Raw genomic sequence first — 17,313 nt, forward strand, 5'->3', positions numbered from 1 at the left:
GGTTCAAGCCCTGGTCCAGGAAGATCCCACATGCCGCAGAGCAACTAAGCCAGTGCGACACAACTACTGAGCCTGTGCTCTAGAGCCCGCGAGCCACAACTACTGAGCCCGTGTGCCTAGAGCCCGTGCTCCGCAACAAGAGAAGCCACCGCAGTGAGAAGCCCGTGCACTGCAACAAAGAGTAGCCCCCTCTCACCGCAACTAGAGAAAGCCTGTGCACAGCAAGGAAGACCCAACAGAGCCAATACATACATACATACATACATGGAAGTGAAATAAAAAGGCTGTTAGTTCTTGCACATGTCCTCCTCACCAGGCTCTAACTGCTCCTTCTGTGCTGAGTCATGGGCTGGACCTCCTTGGGCTGGACCTCCTTGGATCCCTTCAGTGGCCTTGCCAATAGCGCCGCTGCCACCCTGCTTCACAGATGGAGCTTCCTGTGTGCGAGGAGCTGGCCTCAGGGCAGTCAGTCAGCTTGTGGGCAGAGCTGGGATCAGAGCCCAGATCTGTAGGGGTCAGTCCCTGTTCTTAGCTGGACGCTCTAGTGTCTCCATGTCATATTCATGATGTTTAAATTAAATGCTGCTTTCGGGCACCTGCCATTCACTTGTTTATAACACTGTAAACCAGTTTCTGTAAACCGGTCCAAATACTCAGTTCACTAAAGACATCTTGAATTCTTTTTTTTTTCTTAAATAAATTTATTTATTTGTTTGTTTATTTTTGGCTGTGTTGGGTCTTCATTGCTGTGCACGGGCTTCCTCTAGTTGCGGCGAGTGGGAGCTACACTTTGTTGTGGTGCGCAGACTTCTCATTGCGGTGGCTTCTCCTGTTGCAGAGCACCGGCTCTAGGTGCGCGAGCTTCAGTAGTTGTGGCTCGTGGGCTCTAGAGGGCAGGCTCAGTAGTTGTGGCGCACGGGCTTAGTTGCTCCATGCCGTCTGGGATCTTCCTGGCCCAGGGATCGAACCCGTGTCCCCTGCGTTGGCAGGCGGATTCTTAACCACTGCACCACCAGGGAAGCCCCCGTCTTAAATTCTTGAATACGAGTTGTAGAGAAGTTGGTAGAAGTTAGCAGCAGTTAGAACTGCTTTAACCGGGGGTTGGTAATGTGGGTGTAGTAAAACATGGAAGTGAAAGATCACTTTGAGAGTTAGGAAGTAAAAATCAGTTACATCTTCTCTAGAGGATGAGAGCAGTTTTGGGGTATTAGTATTGTTATGGTTGCTTAGTAAGTCATTACTAACCACAGCGCAGTCAGAAGCCATTATTACACAGCTGCTGGGTGTGGCTCTGTTCTGCGGGGAGCTGGGAGGAGAGGTGAGCCAGGAGGCTGCCCCTCGTGTGCTGTTCCTCAGTCTATGTGCCCTTGAACCTGGGCTCCAGTGCTGGTGGAGGAGACAGAGGGGAGCTCGAGGCAAGTGAACAGGTACTGAACAAATACATGGACTCGTTCTCAAAGGTATTTGCAGCAAGAGATTTACGTGTCTATTAATAGAATGAATTGTACTTGTTGAGTGTGTGTTCTACCTGGGCTGGCAGGCCAGGTCCCTGAGAGGAACTGAGCAATGTTGAAATTAGTAGGCACAGTAAAGTTTTTATATATAAACAATGGTCCTTATTTCTATGGGTGCTTAATTTTTAAAAGAATATTTGGGGCTTCCCTGGTGGCGCAGTGGTTGAGAATCTGCCTGCTAATGCAGGGGACACGGGTTCGAGCCCTGATCTGGGAGGATCCCACATGCCGCAGAGCAACTAGGCCCGTGAGCCACAGCTACTGAGCCTGCGCGTCCGGAGCCTGTGCTCCGCAACGAGAGGCCGCGATAGTGAGGCCCGCGCACCGCGATGAAGAGTGGCCCCCGCTTGCCACAACTAGAGAAAGCCCTCGCACAGAAACGAAGACCCAACACAGCAAAAAAAAAAAAAAAATAAAAAAACCCCAACCCCTCTAATCTATAAAAAAATATATATATATATATATATATATATATATATATGAACTGTTTCGAAGAATATGGAGTGAATTTAAGTATTTTTGGCTTAGTTTATAGAAATCAGTCATTTATACCTGAATATTTTTTGTCTAGGTTTATCTTCCTTGATCTTTCAACAGCAGATTATGATTCACATTACTCCTACGAGGGTGTGGGGTTTTTTTTGAAGTGTGTGTGTGTGTGTATTTTTAGCCAGAGGAAAGTTTGAGTCATTCCAAAGAAATGTAGGTGACAACATGAAAAACAATATGCTCAAAACTTTTTAATTTAAAAATAATCTGTGTTTTCCTCTGGGGAAAAATAAAAGTATTAACAGTGCCTTAAGCTTATCTCTTATTCACCCTGCAGTTTTCTGATTCTGAGCTGCTTGTAAAAATTTTGCTGTCTAGGAAAGTATGGGAGTGTTTCTTGACCACGGAACAAGAATCAGTTCTGCTTTACTTAATAACAATAAAAATTTATTCCAGAAGAATGAGAACATTTTGACACCTTCAGGAATTTAAAAGTACATTTTAGAAAGGATTCTGAGTTACTTTCTGTATTCTTTTCATCATTTTAAGTCAGTTGATCTAGGATTTCCCCTTGTTGCTTTTGTAGATGTATAATCCTAGGGAACTAAGTATGACAACTGTGTTCTGGACTTGCAACCGTGAGAAAACTTGTCTCCTTTGCTTAAAAAAAAAAAAAACCAAACCAGCCCTGCTTTACTGGCCTTGTTTAATCAAAGTGTTGACGGTGACTCTAGTCAGTCTGCATTGGGCCACCACAGACAGGGCTCCTCTGTGTGTTCCAGCCTTTAACAGACTGCATTGCTTTTCCCGCCTTCTGCAGTATGCTTTGAGACCGTGAACATGGACTTTTCTCGGCTCCACATGTACACTCCTCCCCAGTGTGTGCCCGAGAACACTGGCTACACGTATGCACTCAGGTGAGCTGCTCGCATGCGTGTTACGTTGTCTTGCCTGGGCTGTTCTTGAATGCCTTTGGGTTAATGGGGGCTTTATGGTACTTGCACCCAACTGCTCTGTGTTGAAAGTGAAAATATCTGTGAACTTTATGTTATGCTCTGGTTTTACAAAACTGCCAAACTGACTTGGAAATTATGAGGTTGTTTTGAAAACCGAAAGTTTCTGATGACTCAGTGATTAGTCATTGCAAATGAATGACTGTTTTTGCCTCCACCCAGGTGGCTGTGGTCTCAAGAACACATCTGTGTGGTTATGGTGGGGTTTGTGATTTATATTAATGGCTGAGTATTTTAAAATTAACAGAACTAACCTGGAAAGTGACTTGGCTTTGAGAGGAGCCATCATAAATAGAATTTTGATGAAGCCCACGGTTTCGAGACCACAACTTCTGTCAAATGCACTGAGTTTTCTGTTTTTATTTGTATCTGATTTGATGCTGAACCTTGAAGTTTGAGTCTTAGAAGCTGTTGACTTGCTCTTTGCCTTTCTAGTTTACCAAGTATTGATAGAAAGGATGATTGAGACGAAACTTAAGTGTTATAAAATTATGGGCTACTGCCAAAGGGAAAACATTCCTGGATTGGTGAAGATTTGATTGGCAGATAGAAAAACCTTTGCATCCTGGCAAGATGTTTGAAGCACACAAGGAAAATGCTAGTGTCAATTTTATCAATGGCTTATCTTCTAAAGGGTAAAAATGTAATTGAAACTTAAAGAAAATTGGAAGATATTTTAAGAAAACTGCTTCTTAACAGCATTAGTCAAATCTCATATTTAATGATTGAGTTTTTAGTCACAATTTTAGATCATGTCACACTTTCTGTAGTAACACACTTTGTTTTTGTTAAAAGTCCTGTAGTATTTTAGAACAAAATGAGTGGGCCAACTCAAGTAAAATTCCTCCTTATTCTGTATTGTGGAGCATAAAAAATAATAGTTCCTGGTAATTTATTTTTAGCTTTTATAACCCATTTTATTTTGTTTTTATATTTATTTATTATAACCCATTTTAAATACAGTTTTTAAAAGTTGCCTATGTCTGGGTCTCTACAGAGAACCCAACCCTCGTCCAGTGAGGCGTGCAGCTGGATCGGAAGTGGATGAGAACTTAAGTGGGAAAGGCGGGCGGACTGAGCTGTGCTGGGAGGTGGGCCTGTGTTTGAGGGCAGTGCGGGGGGGCGGGGGGGGGGCGGGGAGGGCAGCGAAGGGTTTCAGCCGGGCGGGGTGGGTGGAACCAGGGTTATGCAGATATGGAGAGTGGGGCGGTGCTGGTCAGAGACCGGCAGGAGTTCGGGGGCCCTGACCACTCGCTGCAGCGCTGGGCAGGGCGTGGGGAGGGAGGGATTCGGGAGGGAACGCTGGGGGCCTTGTGCTTGACTGGAGGAAGGGGATGAAGGAGGAGGCAAGCGTGACAGTCACGGCTTGGCGTGGGCACAGGAGCAGGACCACCAGTCAGCGGGAGGGGGTGTGAGACCCAGGCTCAGGAGCCATGTGGGCGGCAGTTCTGGTCTGGCCATCAGCAGGCCATGATGGCAGCCCGAGGGTGTCCTGGGTGCCGAGGGCCCACAGAGGCCCAGGAAGCGGTGATGGGCGGGCGCCGCAGCACGAGGAGCAGAACTCCTGCCGAGGGTCCCAGCCACCCGACACCCAGTCTGGAGGGGGCACGCCCAGCTGTGGACTGGCCTCACGTGGCAGTGCTGAGGCGGCTCTGTCCTTACCTGCCCTTCCCTCTCCTGCCAGTGTGTCTCTACGTCCCCACCCTTCAGTGAAGCCTCTGTTTACCGTCCAGCTCCAGCAGCAACTCATGGTCCCTGGAGGCTGGGTTTCCCTGCAGCCTTTCCCCGCAGCCCTTGGCCACCTGGCCTGGCCCAAAATTGTCCTCCTCATATCCTTGTCCTTCCAGACCCTCCCCTTCCACCTGCTAAACTCCCAACTCTGACCGTCTGTCTCATTACCACCTGGGTAGCCCCTGGCTGACCACCCCATGTCCAGCACTGCTGGCCTGCAGCCTCAGCACTTTTAGTAAACACGTAAAGGATCCTGCAGCATCCTGGTCATGCCATTCCTTTAAGATGTTTTTCTGTTATGGAAAATGCCAAACAGTGTGAAAGTTTGGAGAATAGTGATGATAAGCCCCTTCGCCTCTCACTTATTTTCAGCAGTTACCAGTACTTGGTCTCCCCTCCCCAGTGGGTTGTTTTGAAGCAAATCTCTAAAAGATAATAATATTTTTAAAACAACTAGTCAGAATACCAGGTGTTGAGAACCCAAGGTAGAAGGAGGGGAGAGGAGAGAGTCTGGGGCAGGTGACTGTCACACATGTTGCTAGGCAGTCGGGACCTGCTGGGCCCTGGGTGCATCTGTCTATAGGAACCTGTTACAGATGATGGTTGGGATCCCAGCCTAGGGCAGGAGGGCACAGGCGCTGGTGGAGCGCTCACAGAGTCGTGGGGTGGGCACCCCTCAGGTGCAGACAGAGGCGCTTGTCAACATTCAGGTCTGAACTCAGCACAGAACTGTTGGTCCCCGCCTCCCTCCCTCCCCCACTCCCTCACTCCCTATATCCCTCTCTCTCCCCCGCTGTGAACACTGCTGCAGCTTCTGTTTAGCTGAGCATTATCCAGCTCAAAGTGAAAGTACACATGGTCCTACCTCCTCTCAACTCCAGAGGTAACTATTGTTACCGGTTTGGAGGTGTTTTCTGAGCTCTTAACCATCTGTGTTGGTAATATGTGCTTTTATTTATTATTGAATATTTAATTTATTTATTTGTTTTTGGCATTGCTGCACAGCTTGCTGGATCTTAGTTCCCCGACCATGGGTTGAACCCTGTGCTTTTATGTTATATATATATTTAAAAACATGAATAGGATGATAATAGAGTATCTTTTTTCATTTAACAGTATATCTTGGAGGTCTTTCTGTGACAGTATATATAGATCTTTTATGTTTTCTAACGGCCTCACTGCATTACATAAGGTACATGTATCCTAGTTTATTTCATCATCCCCTTATTAATGGACATTTCCCAGTCGTTTGCTCTTTTCTTTTTTTTGGCCATGCTGCGCGGCTTGCAGGATCTCAGTTCCCCAACGAGGGATTGAACCCGGGGTCATGGCAGTGAAAGTACGGAATCCTAACCACTAGGCCACCGGGAACTCCCTCATTTGCTCTTACAAACAGCCGCTATACTGGCTTCTTCCCAGGGCCCTCTCTAATCAAAGTAACAGGTATTTGGAACACCCTTCTGCCGGCAGGGGCATTGTGTTAGAGGTCCTGTGTTGGAAAGCCAGGACCCTCTCCAGACTGGCAGCGTTGTCATGTCCCCTGAGTTGCAGCCTCTGGGGCGTGTGGGGGTGGGAGACAGAGGTCTGGGTGCCGTCGTCAGCTTCTTGCCTTCTGCACGTTTGCGTATTTGTCTAGGTTGCTCCTCGAGACACACACCTGGTCTGGGGCCTGACAGAGGCCAGTGGACTTGAACTGCACTGTCCTCTCTTGATGTTCAAGTTCATAAATGGCCGTCCTCTAAACCCAGGACTTAGGTTAAGAGAAAGATGGTGGAGGGGTACTGGTCCATTCTTACGTGGTAGATTCTGACTTGAAATAACAATTTTCTTAAACGAGAATTGTAGTTATGTAAAATACTAAAAATAATCTTGGAAGAAAAGTAAGCATATTTTATACTAAAATTAGGTAGAGTTTAGCGTCCTTGCTGCTCAGTGTGGGTTAGGGCAGCCTCTGTCTTGCCCCACTCCAGCCTCTCAAGTTGAGGAGGACCTTTTCCTGAACTCATGTGTGACGCCTCAAATGGATATGACAACTTGAAGCAATTTGTAATAACTTTCTGAGGGTTTGATTTAACAGTTTCTAGTGTCATATCTGATAAGTTTATGATGAATTTGATTCTGAAAATATTTCTATAATATAAAATAAAACGCGGAAATGTTCTTAAGCCCATTTACTTTAACTCAGATACCCCTGGTTACCGTGGATTTCCAGACCCTTAGCCCAGTGGTCTGCTGTCCTGAGCGGGGTCTGTCCTCCCACTGCCTGCTGGATGTGCCCCCAGCGTCTCCACCTCCTCATGCGGATAAACTACCTGAGGGGTTTGGAGCTCCCTTCTCTGCCACAGCGGGGCCTGCCCAGGGCCTCCAGGGTGCAGGCTGTCCTCTAGCGTGCATGCGCACGAAGGCCCTTTGGTTGAAGCCAGGACCGAGGTTCTCTTGCAGCCCCACCTTCTGTGCCTTGGGCTGCAGTTCCTCTCTTGGCCTGCTTTGCTTCCTGTGGCAGTCGTGGCCTCTCCCTCCCTCTCTCACCTTCCTCCTTCCTGTCGGGTTGTGAGCTCACCTCCTGGAGGTGTGGAGTCCTCACTGTTTGGTGGCCCCGGCTGCTGGACTGTCTGTAGGATCCCCGCCCCCAAGGAGGCACAGAACAGGTTCTCAACTCACGTTTCTGGATTTGGAAAACTTGCTGACAGCACAGAAGGATCTGTGTTTTGGTTTAAGATAATAATGTGGAAGGGTAGTGGAGTGGCTTTTCTGTGTACTGGTTTGTCTCTGGGTTTATGATGAATTAAATGCAAAGTGCGCTGGTGGCTCAGTCACTGGCTTTTCCTTTTCTCCTTACATTGATTCATTCAGTGACTTACTGGGATCTCGGATTAAATGTCACGTAGTGGTCACTGTCTTGTTAACTGCTTTATCAGACAGTGTCTGCTAGTAAACGGTTATGATTTTCTAACAACGTTGATCTCATTGCTGGGGGGGAGTCTCGTGAATTTAGCACGTCCTCACGTGCTCCCCAGGGCCGGGTGTAGCCTTGAACACCAGGCAGCTGGGGGATTCATTTCACATGTGCTGTGATCAGAGCAAATGTAGGGGCATCAGTTGTTGAGCAAGTTGGGTGCCAGCTTGCTTTTGCTCTGTCGGAAAGGCTTCACATAGTGATGGCTGTTTTTCTCGTTTAAAAAAAATATATTTTATTTATTTATTTATTTATTTTGGCTGCGCCAGGTCTTAGTTGTGGCATGCGGGATCTTTGTTGCAGCATGCAGACTCTTAGTTGTGGCATGTGCTGTTTTTAAAAATTCATACTAGGTTGCACGTTCTGTTATTTGTTTGTTTTTCAAAGTGGTGTGGTAAGCGGTGTTCATCTATGATGAGGTTTTTTCCTTCTAGTTCAAGTTATTCTTCTGATGCTCTGGATTTCGAGACTGAGCACAAATTGGATCCTGTATTTGATTCTCCAAGAATGTCCCGCCGCAGTTTGCGCCTGGTCACCACAGCCCGAGCCGCTGAGGATGGCCCCGCTGGGGACAGAGCGGCCAGGTGAGCGAAAACAGTTAAAACCAAACACATGAGGTTTCGGTCTGTAAAACTTCACTCTCTCGAATTTACAGATATGTGTGTACACACACAACTGCACACATGGTCGTAGCTTTACTGTGAATGAGGCTGAAACCAGGGCTGGGGTGTGCAGGTGGTTTGGCGCTGGTGTAAAGAGGGATGCGGGCACCCATCCCGTTCGGGGCAAGTGTTCCCAGCTCATCTGCGTAGCAGGCCCCACCAGCAGTTAAGGGAGGAGCCCTGCCCATCATCATGTGGCCCTGCAGGTGTCTGTGTTGTTAGTGCTTTAAGTCTGTATACAAAATCTGTGTGAACTGACAGATACAGGCGTGAAGTTTAGATGTTTACCTGTATTTATGATTGTCCTATTCACTTGATTTCTGAACTCTCCACGTGCCCATCACTTATTTGTGCCCAAGAAGGGGCAAAAGTGTGCAGGATCTTTGTGCCATTTAGAGATAAAGAATAAAAGTAACAGCTTTCCTTTAACATCACTCATGTAAGAGTGACGAGCTTCCTGCCTGAGTGGTCCACTCTTGGGAGTGGGATGGTGGCTGTTGAGAGGTGATGGGACACTGGCCTGACAGCAAGGCTGGGCGCTGGTGTCTGTGGCGTCACCTCCCCATCTGTGGTTCACACTCACACACTGCACGCCCAGCGGCCTCCTGGGGTTCATTTGCAGTGAGGTTCTTGGATATCCTGGTTTGGGGTGTTCATGCAGGTACTGCTATGGGAACCACGGCTGTAACAGGCTGGTTCTCTGTCCCTGAGCAACGCTGGAACCAGGTTTCCCGGTGCATCTGCTCATGGGGGCCTTCCTGTCTCTGCTCCCTGCCTTTTGCTCACTTCTCGCTCCCTCAGTGGGGAGGGTCTTCAAGGGCTTTGTCTCCATCCTTGTGGTAGATCCAGTACAGGAAGGATTTTGGCGACAGCCTCTCCTCGCTGTACTTGATGCTGTTCCACCTTTACTAGTGACTGAGAAACAGTGCGGAATGTGCCTGTGGATGCAGTTACTTGTTTTAAATGGTGGGGGGGACACTAAATCTATAAATCATATAATTTCAAAATATAGGTCATTTTTATTCTTAGGTTATTTTTAGTTTGAACCACTTTTGGGTCATGAGGCCCCAAATAATCTGAGAACTACTTTGTGTGTACAATTTTAGGAGGAGTTCTTGAGCCCAGCTTAACAATTCCTTTTTTAGATTAACAGATGTCTCATTACAGCAGAAAGGGCATAAGAACACGTTGCCTTAACAGTAGTATATTCATTCTCAGGCAAAGATTTTGTGTTGGTAAAATGTAATCATTTGTATATACTAGAAAAAAGTCTGTAGACTTGCTCCTTTCTCCTTCCTTTTTAGACTAGCAAAGCAGCACAGCAGTGCACACAAGCCGGCATTTAGTATCAACCACACCTCGAGGAAGGTCCTGTCCTTGGCTGTCAGCCAGAGCGGCTCCAGTGCCATGCGGGCTGCGGCTTGTCTGCGGCCTCCTGTGCTGGACGAGTCTCTGATCCGCGAGCAGACCAAAGTGGACCACTTCTGGGGTGAGTCATCTCCAGTGATTTCTCCGGTTCTTCTGGGAAGAAGGGGTGTCATGGCCAGGTTGTCCCTTTTCCCCTTACTGGGGGGAAGGAGCCCCAGGAAGTTTGGAGGCCTTCCTCTGGACTGAGATCGGAAACACAGGGAAACTGCTTCCAGCTGCCGATTGTGTGTCGCGATGTGGAAGATGGAGTGGAGTGGTCAGGGCAGTCTGATTAACTCTGTGTGTCTAAATGCATGACTTTTGTGGGATGTTTAAGCAAAGTCATTGGTAAACTCACCAGCATGATTTCAAGTTCCAGACAGCAATTTTTGTCTCACTGGAAAGCATCTAGTGTAGATGAATTGACCCTAGGAAACGATGTGGCTTATGACCTGTATTGACTAAGGCAGCAGCGTGACCCCGGTCCTCCCTGTGGAGGACTCGATGGCCACAGGGGCCATGGCTTTGAGGGGCCGCAAAGCTGCTTGTGTCCCCTTGATGTTCCGGTTGGCCCTTCTGAGAAGAATTAAAGATTAGATTAGTTCCAGAAACCTTATGTGCTGAGTTGGGAAGCCCTGGAGTTCGTATTCTGTTTTGCTCACTAGCAAAGTAGCTCGCGGGCAGCAGAGGAGGCAAGTGTGCTGGTGCTGAGGTTCCTGCCTGTTCTTCTGTGCACAGCGTGTGTGTGTGTGTAGACAGTGTGAGAGTGCGTGAGAACAGAGCGTGTGGGAAGGTATTTTCTCCAGAGCTGTGCTTTCACCTGGAATTGAAAGCAAGCATCTGCATGTACCTGGAGACATTTCTGTTAGTTCTAGGCGTTGTAGGAAGTCAATCTTGACCAGTGCCATGATACTGATTTATTAACCATTGTAACCTTTACTTTTGAGTTTGTGTATTTTGTTCTGTTTTAATAATTTGAGCTCAACAGCAAAAATATGTGTGTTTTTTAGGTCTTGACGATGACGGAGAGCTTAAAGGTAATTTCATCCTTTTCTTCCCCACATTTTTCAAGATGGAGGTTTTAGTTAGGTGTTTGCAGATTGTAATAAGCAGGTTCCATCTCCTTCTTGCAAACTTCAGGTGGGAATAAAGCTGCCATTCAGGGAAACGGCGATGTGGCCGCAGGGGCCGTAGAAGCAGCAGGGAGCAACGGCTACACCTGCAGCGACTGCAGCCTCCTTTCTGAGCGCAAAGGCGCGCTCACCGCGTACTCCGCTGCCCGTGGCCCGGCCTCAAGGATTTACTCGAGGGATAGGAGTCAGAAACGTAAGTCTTGCTCTTTTAAAAGTTAGAAAAAGAGTTCACGTCCAAATATTAGATATTTCCTTTTCTTTTCATCAACCTTGTCTTATAGGCCTCAGTGTCTGCACTGTTTCTACTGTAGACTCGAACTCAAAGTTATCCTTTAAAAGTTTAAGAGATGCACCAAAAATTAGCTTTGTTCCTCCTCTCTCAACTTACATCTGATGTGGTTGGTCTTTTTGTACCTGGGAGTGTTTGGAATTCCATAAATTTGAACTTGGAGTAAGCAGGAGAAACCTCGTCCTGAACTGGACCTGTGGGCTGTGCAGTCACCTGCAGACGCTCCTTCTTTTCCTAGGGGCGCAGATGCCAGGCGCCCAGGGAGTCAGGGTGGGAGGCGGTGATGCTTGAGGCAGGGACGTGTTGTCTCTGGTCTCTGTTGTGGGTGAGAGTCCGTGACCGCAGGGGCAGCTTACCGGGAGTGTGCAGCTTCTGGGGGGCACATGGCACACCAGCCTTGTTTGGGAGGGCGGCAGGCACGGTGGAAGGTCTCGCGGGGCAACCTTGGCCCTGCTGACCGGCAGAGGAGGCCCTTGGGACCCCGGTGCGCCAGCTTGACCACAGAGGGCCCGGGCCTGCCCATGTTCCCAGCTCTGATCAACACCTGGGCCAGACTGAGTCGGCCTCGCTGCTGGGCCCCTGGGGAGAACACAGCTACAGAGGCCCTTCTGGGGGCCACCGTGTGACCGATGTGCCCCTCCAGGCTCGGGGCTCCGCGGCTGCTGTGATCACTGTTTGCCTTAAGGGAACACATAGGGAGGCTGGGAGTCCTCGACTTGAAATGTGTCGCCTTGTTTCCAAGCCCTTGGTACCTTGTCTGTTTAATCTGAGCACTGGAGTGCTTGGCAGAGCCAGAGGACATGCTCGGGCAGGTGGACAGGGTCTGGACAGAACAGTGCAGGAGGACGGGGCGCTGTCTGTCTATCCCTGTGTTCCTGGCTGTGCCCTGCGCACGAGGATGCCCAGTTCATACTTCTCAAATGGTGACTTTGACATGATGAAGGATGATACCTGGACTGACAGTTATTTCTATTTCGGCGTCTCATCCTCGTTTCTAGACCTTTGGGTTTTGGCTGCTGTAGTGTTACCGACCTCCTTAGCGTTAATAGAGCAGTGTGGGAATACAGTGAGGGGAAGGGGGTGGCAGAATCAATGTGAGCGTTTCCTCTGTAACAGTTTCTGGATCGTGTGGGTGCTGTAGAGACCAGCATCGCTGAGCGCTCACTCTGCCTCCTGCGCTCTGTACCCATGACCTCACTGACCCTCATAGCAGCCCTGCTGGACAGTTGTCACCCTCATTGTACAGACCAGTAAACTGAGGTTCAGCCAGCTTCAGACACTTGCTGGTAAGTGATGGAGCTTGGACCTGGCCCCAGGCATCTCGCCTGCAGGGCGCCCTCCCCGAGACGCTGTGTCCTCTGAGTGCTCTCCCAGGGCCGGGACTCCGCACCTGGCATGCCGTGTATCGGGTTTTGAGGCTGCATTTTGAAGTGTGCCGTTGCTGAGTTGAGCACAACACCTTTCTCAGAGTAAAAGCACGTTCCACAAACGGTACCTGGTGGAGTCGTGGTGCTCACAGGTCGCCGCCTGTCTGTGGCAGTGTTTGCTGCTGTCCCCCAGCTACGTCTGCGTCACCAACAATGCAGCCACTTGTTCTGACAGCATGGAGGATGGTGGGCCTGAACCCAGCTGTGTGGTTGCTGTGTCTTCAGAGGGAAGGTCAGCCGTGGTAGCTTTGGTGGCAGCTTCTGGAAACTCATCCCACTTCCTGCTTAAATCGGTCTTGAGTATTTTGGTGGAGTAAACAAGTTACTATACTGTTATTTGCTTTGAGCTTCTATTCTTATCATGCCCCTTGCTCTTTTAGATTATAGCAGTGGTTTGTAGACCCAATGCTAATTTGTTACCTTTGAAAAAATTAGTTTCTAATTATTTGAGTAAAACATTTATCAAAGAACTTTTGAAAACCACAGAGGTGTGCAAGGAAGAAAATTAAAATCACCCATAACCTACACCCAGAGGCTTTTCACTCTTATTGCGTGGTTGAGGTCACACCGCATGAATTTGTTACATGGGCATATTTACTCAAAATATGGGTAACTCTTCACAATCATAAGTTAACCCCCACCCCACATTTCCTTTCTTTCTATTCTTTTTCTTATATTCTCATTGTGAAATCTTTAAACCTTTAAATTTATCTATTTATTTACTAGATGAATTAAGTCACCCCTTGTCCCTCCCCAGTCCCTGTCTGGTTTCCCTTCTGGAGGGAGCTGCAGCTAATCCTGTTCATTGTGGGTTCTCCTGCCTTTTTAATGAGGTGAAAATCATATAACATGAAATTAACCGACTATTTTAAAGTGTACAATCCACTGGTATTTCACAGTGTTGTGTAAGCACCACCTGAATTTTGCTTTCATGTTCCTACAGAAACATGGAGTGTGTTTTTGTCTTTACTTCAAATACATGGTTTTGCAATTTTTTTCATTTTAAATGGTAATTGCGATGAACTTCATTCTTTTTGATGCCTGTCTAATATTGCATTTATGGTTGTATCGAAATTTGTTTAGTCAGTGTCTAGGTGGACATTCAGGCTTTCTTGTTTGTACACTTTTAAAAGCAGTGTTTTCTTTGGGTGTATTTGTGTATGTGCACAAGTCTTCGGGGTAGGCAGGCCAGAAGGAGCGTAGGTGTGCATTAAACGTCATTCATCCCGCCTGAGCCACGTAGTTTCTGATTCTGAAACCTTTTGAGGTTCAGGTTGAGTGCATTGTTGACAAAACGTGATTTTCTGGGCCACGTCAGAAAGGCTTTAAAAGCCTTCCATGTGTTTTCCCTGGGACATCGAACAGCGCTCACCAAAGCAAGGTGCTGATAGGATGCGTGCAGATGGACAGATTCAGTACTCCTGTGAGGGCTGGCACCTGTGTGAGAAACCTGTAGGGGCTGGAGACCCGGGAGACCCGGCTCTGCCAAAAGGCGCTCCTATGTGGGCCAGCGCGCCTCGGGCGTCCCTGGCCCCTGGGCTAACCGCACAGAAGGACCCAGGGAATTGGAATCTGAAAACACACACCTCTGTGTTTTTTCTCTTGCCTAAGGCAATGCTTGCGTCCCCCAGTAGAAGGTGTAAACTAACTTAGAAAAGATAGGTCTGAATGAATGAATGAGTGAATGAAAAGTCATTCCTTTGAAACTTTGTCGGTTGTCTTGGGTGCTTTGAGCAGAATTTTGCTAATTGAATCAGCCTTAGTCTTTAGAGAAGTAAGGACTGAAACGTCTGCTGCTTCCGGGAGAGGGACCAGCCAACTTGGCTGACTTCGGGGTTGGACAGCTGTGACTGCCGAGCGGCTGAGGCTGAAGTGGGCGGCGTGGCATGCTGCGGCTTGGCCTCTGAGCTGAGCAGCTGAAATACTACTGACCGGCTTTATGGAGGAGCCGCTCTGATGGAGCCTGTCCTCCTGAAGAAACCGCGATTAGCGACTAAATATATTTTAAAAAGTGTTCCGCCCAGCAGCTTCTAAATAAATACTTATCACTGCTGAGAAAAGAAGATTGTTTACAATTTCAGTTTAAATAGATTCTTCCAGTTGACTTCCCAAAAGACTGACCAGGATTGCCCTCTCCCTATGGCCACGTGAGGGTCCCCATTCCATGTACTCTTGCTAAATAAGTGTTTATATTTTTGTTCTTTTAAAATGTTGCCGATTTGATAAATGAAAAATGGATTTTGGTGTCGCTGATTGTCAGTGAGACAGATCCTGCGTTACCTCTTCATGAATTTTTCTGTTTTTGTCCGACCTCTGTATAAAGTTCATGCTGCGGTGTAAAACGAAGAGTGTGAGTGGGGTAACACAGAGTTGGCCCTGACACTCGGGGGCTCCTGGCCCCAGGTTTGCATTTGTTTTGGTTCAGGGCTCCAATTCACAGATAGCCTACTCCTTTATTCAGGCTATCTGCGGGGGGAAAGCTCTGATTTTATTTCTTCTGAAATCACTCCAACTCAGACCTCTCCAGTCCCCACTGGCCTCACGCATGTACCCTAAACTCAGGGAGCTGAGCCGGGGGTGAGTGAACGGGCTGGGTATTTGTGCATTTGGGCACGTTGGCGAGCAGCCCCGGCTGCAGGCCGTCCCATGGAGTCACTGTGCAGGAACAAGCCTCATACTTCAGCTGCCACTCAGTGAAGAAACTTTTTTTTTAAACATCTTTATTGGAGTATAATTGCTTTACAACGTTGTGTTAGTTCCTGCCGTATAACAAAGTGAATCAGTTATGTGTATACATATATCCCTATATCCCCTCCCTCTTGCGTCTCCCTCCCTCCCACCCTCCCTATCCCACCCCTCTAGGTGGTCACAGAGCACCGAGCTGATCTCCCTGTGCTGTGCGGCTGCTTCCAACTAGCTATCTATTTTACATTTGGTAGTGTATAGATGTCCATGCCACTCTCTCACTTTGTCCCAGCTCACCCTTCCCCCTCCCCGTGTCCTCAAGTCCATTCTCTACGTCTGCATCTTTATTCCTGTCCTGTCCTGCCCCTAGGTTCACGAGAACCTTTTTTTTAGATTCCATATATGTGTTAGGATATGGTATTTGTTTTTCTCTTTCTGACTTACTTTACTCTATATGACAGGCTCTAGGTTCATCCACCTCACTACAAATAACTTTTTTAAGAATAAAAACTTCTAGCCACTGTGATTTGCAGACTGTCACCCTGCACATTGTAGGTTATAGAGGTCGCACTGTCCTGGTGCTCCAGGTGCTGAGGAAAAGGAGCCTCAGGTGGCCACGTCGGGTGTCTCTGTGTACCCTGCGGCACGTGCTGTAGCGGACGTCCTTGAAGGGGCTGCTTCTCGCTGACAGGCCTTCTCGAGGCTGGGAACACAGTGGGATGGCTGGGCCGGAGGTCAGGGAAGAGAAGTCGTTTGCCAATGTCTAAAGATGGTAGCGTGTGCATAAACAGCATTGGGGTGAAGTGACCTCAGATTGGATGTTTTATGGAAGACGGCCTGTGGGAGAGATGTGGTGCTGCTGGCGCTCCAGGATGGGGCTGGTTTGCAACTCGGCCCGAGTGTGTGTCTCTGGTGTCCATTTAAAAAAGTGGGTTCCAGGGAATTCCCTGGCCATCCAGTGGTTAAGACTCTGCGCTTTCACCGCCCGAGCTTATTAGGTTGGGGAACTAAGACCCTGCAAGCCGCAAGGCACAGCCGAAAAAAAAGTGGGTTCCACTTTGCCCAAAGTGAGTAATCAGGCTCTGACATAGGGAGCGCGTGCTGCGAGAGGAGTAACTGTGTTCACGGTTTCTCACTAGGCTGCGCCGCTCGCTGCAGGGATAGCATCTTGTCGCTGGTCACGCGCACCTCGGCGTCCTTTCCTTCGTTCTTAGTTCAGCTCTTCCAAGTGGCTTTAATGAAGCTCAATTATGAATCAGAAAATTACAAATTGAAAAGTTACGAATCAAAAGATCGTGAATCAAAAAGCTGTGAGTCAAAAAGCCATGAATCAAAAGGTATTTAAATACTTTCTTCCTCCTTTTTCCGCCACATAGAGCTTTCAAGGTGGAGAAAACACTCTTTTCCCCGCGTGGCGCTTCGCTCACGCCCTCTCCTCGCGTCGTTTGCGGCCTCGCTCTCTCGCAGCCTTGCTGTGCATCTCTCTCCCTGTTCTCTGTGCAGTTCTGGATGTTTCCTGGAAGTTGATCAGGGTTTAAACATTAAATAAAAAGTTAACACACTCATCTTTTTATTCTTACGACCATCTTCAAAGCAAAAAATTTATCTGACTGGCATTTAGAATGATGTTTCAAAAATGTTTGAAGCCGGCCCATCCTGTGTGGTGGTCGGGGCATGCCCAAGGTTGGCGGGACTTGACGGCATTTCCTGAGCGAGGCAGTTACCTCGCCCCCGGCCTGCACCCCCACCACCACCCCGACCCGGCCACTCTGCAGAGCTCCTGTCCCGGGCTCAGGCCCCTCTCGCCTGTGTTGCAGCTCATTCCAGTCACTGTGGGAGGATGAATGTGAGAGAGCCCCTCGGCGAGGACGGCCACCTCCGTGCAAACGGGGCGTCGCTGTGTAAGTATGGCTCGGCCGCACCTGTGCCATCCTTTTAGGCCGTCCTGGGGCCCCACTGGTTAGGACGGGGCCGGGGCTCTCGCTGCCCCCTTCACACCAGGAGCCT

The 17,313-nt window shown here is 48.4% G+C and overlaps 1 protein-coding gene across 10 annotated transcripts in view; it reads left to right on the plus strand.

Annotated features, from left to right (window-relative positions):
• SUN1 (Sad1 and UNC84 domain containing 1) overlaps positions 1-17,313 on the plus strand; it is a 51,898-nt gene that overhangs the window by 12,123 nt on the left and 22,462 nt on the right. For 4 of the 10 annotated variants that reach the window (XM_027125535.1, XM_027125533.1, XM_027125530.1 and 1 more), the window contains 7 exons: positions 2,824-2,920; positions 8,138-8,287; positions 9,670-9,854; positions 10,783-10,809; positions 10,913-11,098; positions 16,446-16,643; positions 17,124-17,207. In XM_027125535.1, coding sequence (XP_026981336.1) covers positions 2,844-2,920; positions 8,138-8,287; positions 9,670-9,854; positions 10,783-10,809; positions 10,913-11,098; positions 16,446-16,643; positions 17,124-17,207 — 907 coding nt within the window. In that variant the 5' untranslated portion in view covers positions 2,824-2,843. Of the gene's footprint in view, positions 1-997; positions 1,461-2,823; positions 2,921-8,137; positions 8,288-9,669; positions 9,855-10,782; positions 10,810-10,912; positions 11,099-16,445; positions 16,644-17,123; positions 17,208-17,313 lie in introns of those variants that run through there. The other 6 variants (XM_027125539.1, XM_027125540.1, XM_027125534.1 and 3 more) reach the window with 5 other exon arrangements.

This window comes from Aethalodelphis obliquidens, unplaced genomic scaffold, assembly GCF_003676395.1.
Source record: "Aethalodelphis obliquidens isolate GAN/ISIS:26980383/991018 unplaced genomic scaffold, ASM367639v1 scaffold30, whole genome shotgun sequence".
In the NCBI taxonomy this organism is placed as follows: domain Eukaryota; kingdom Metazoa; phylum Chordata; class Mammalia; order Artiodactyla; family Delphinidae; genus Aethalodelphis; species Aethalodelphis obliquidens.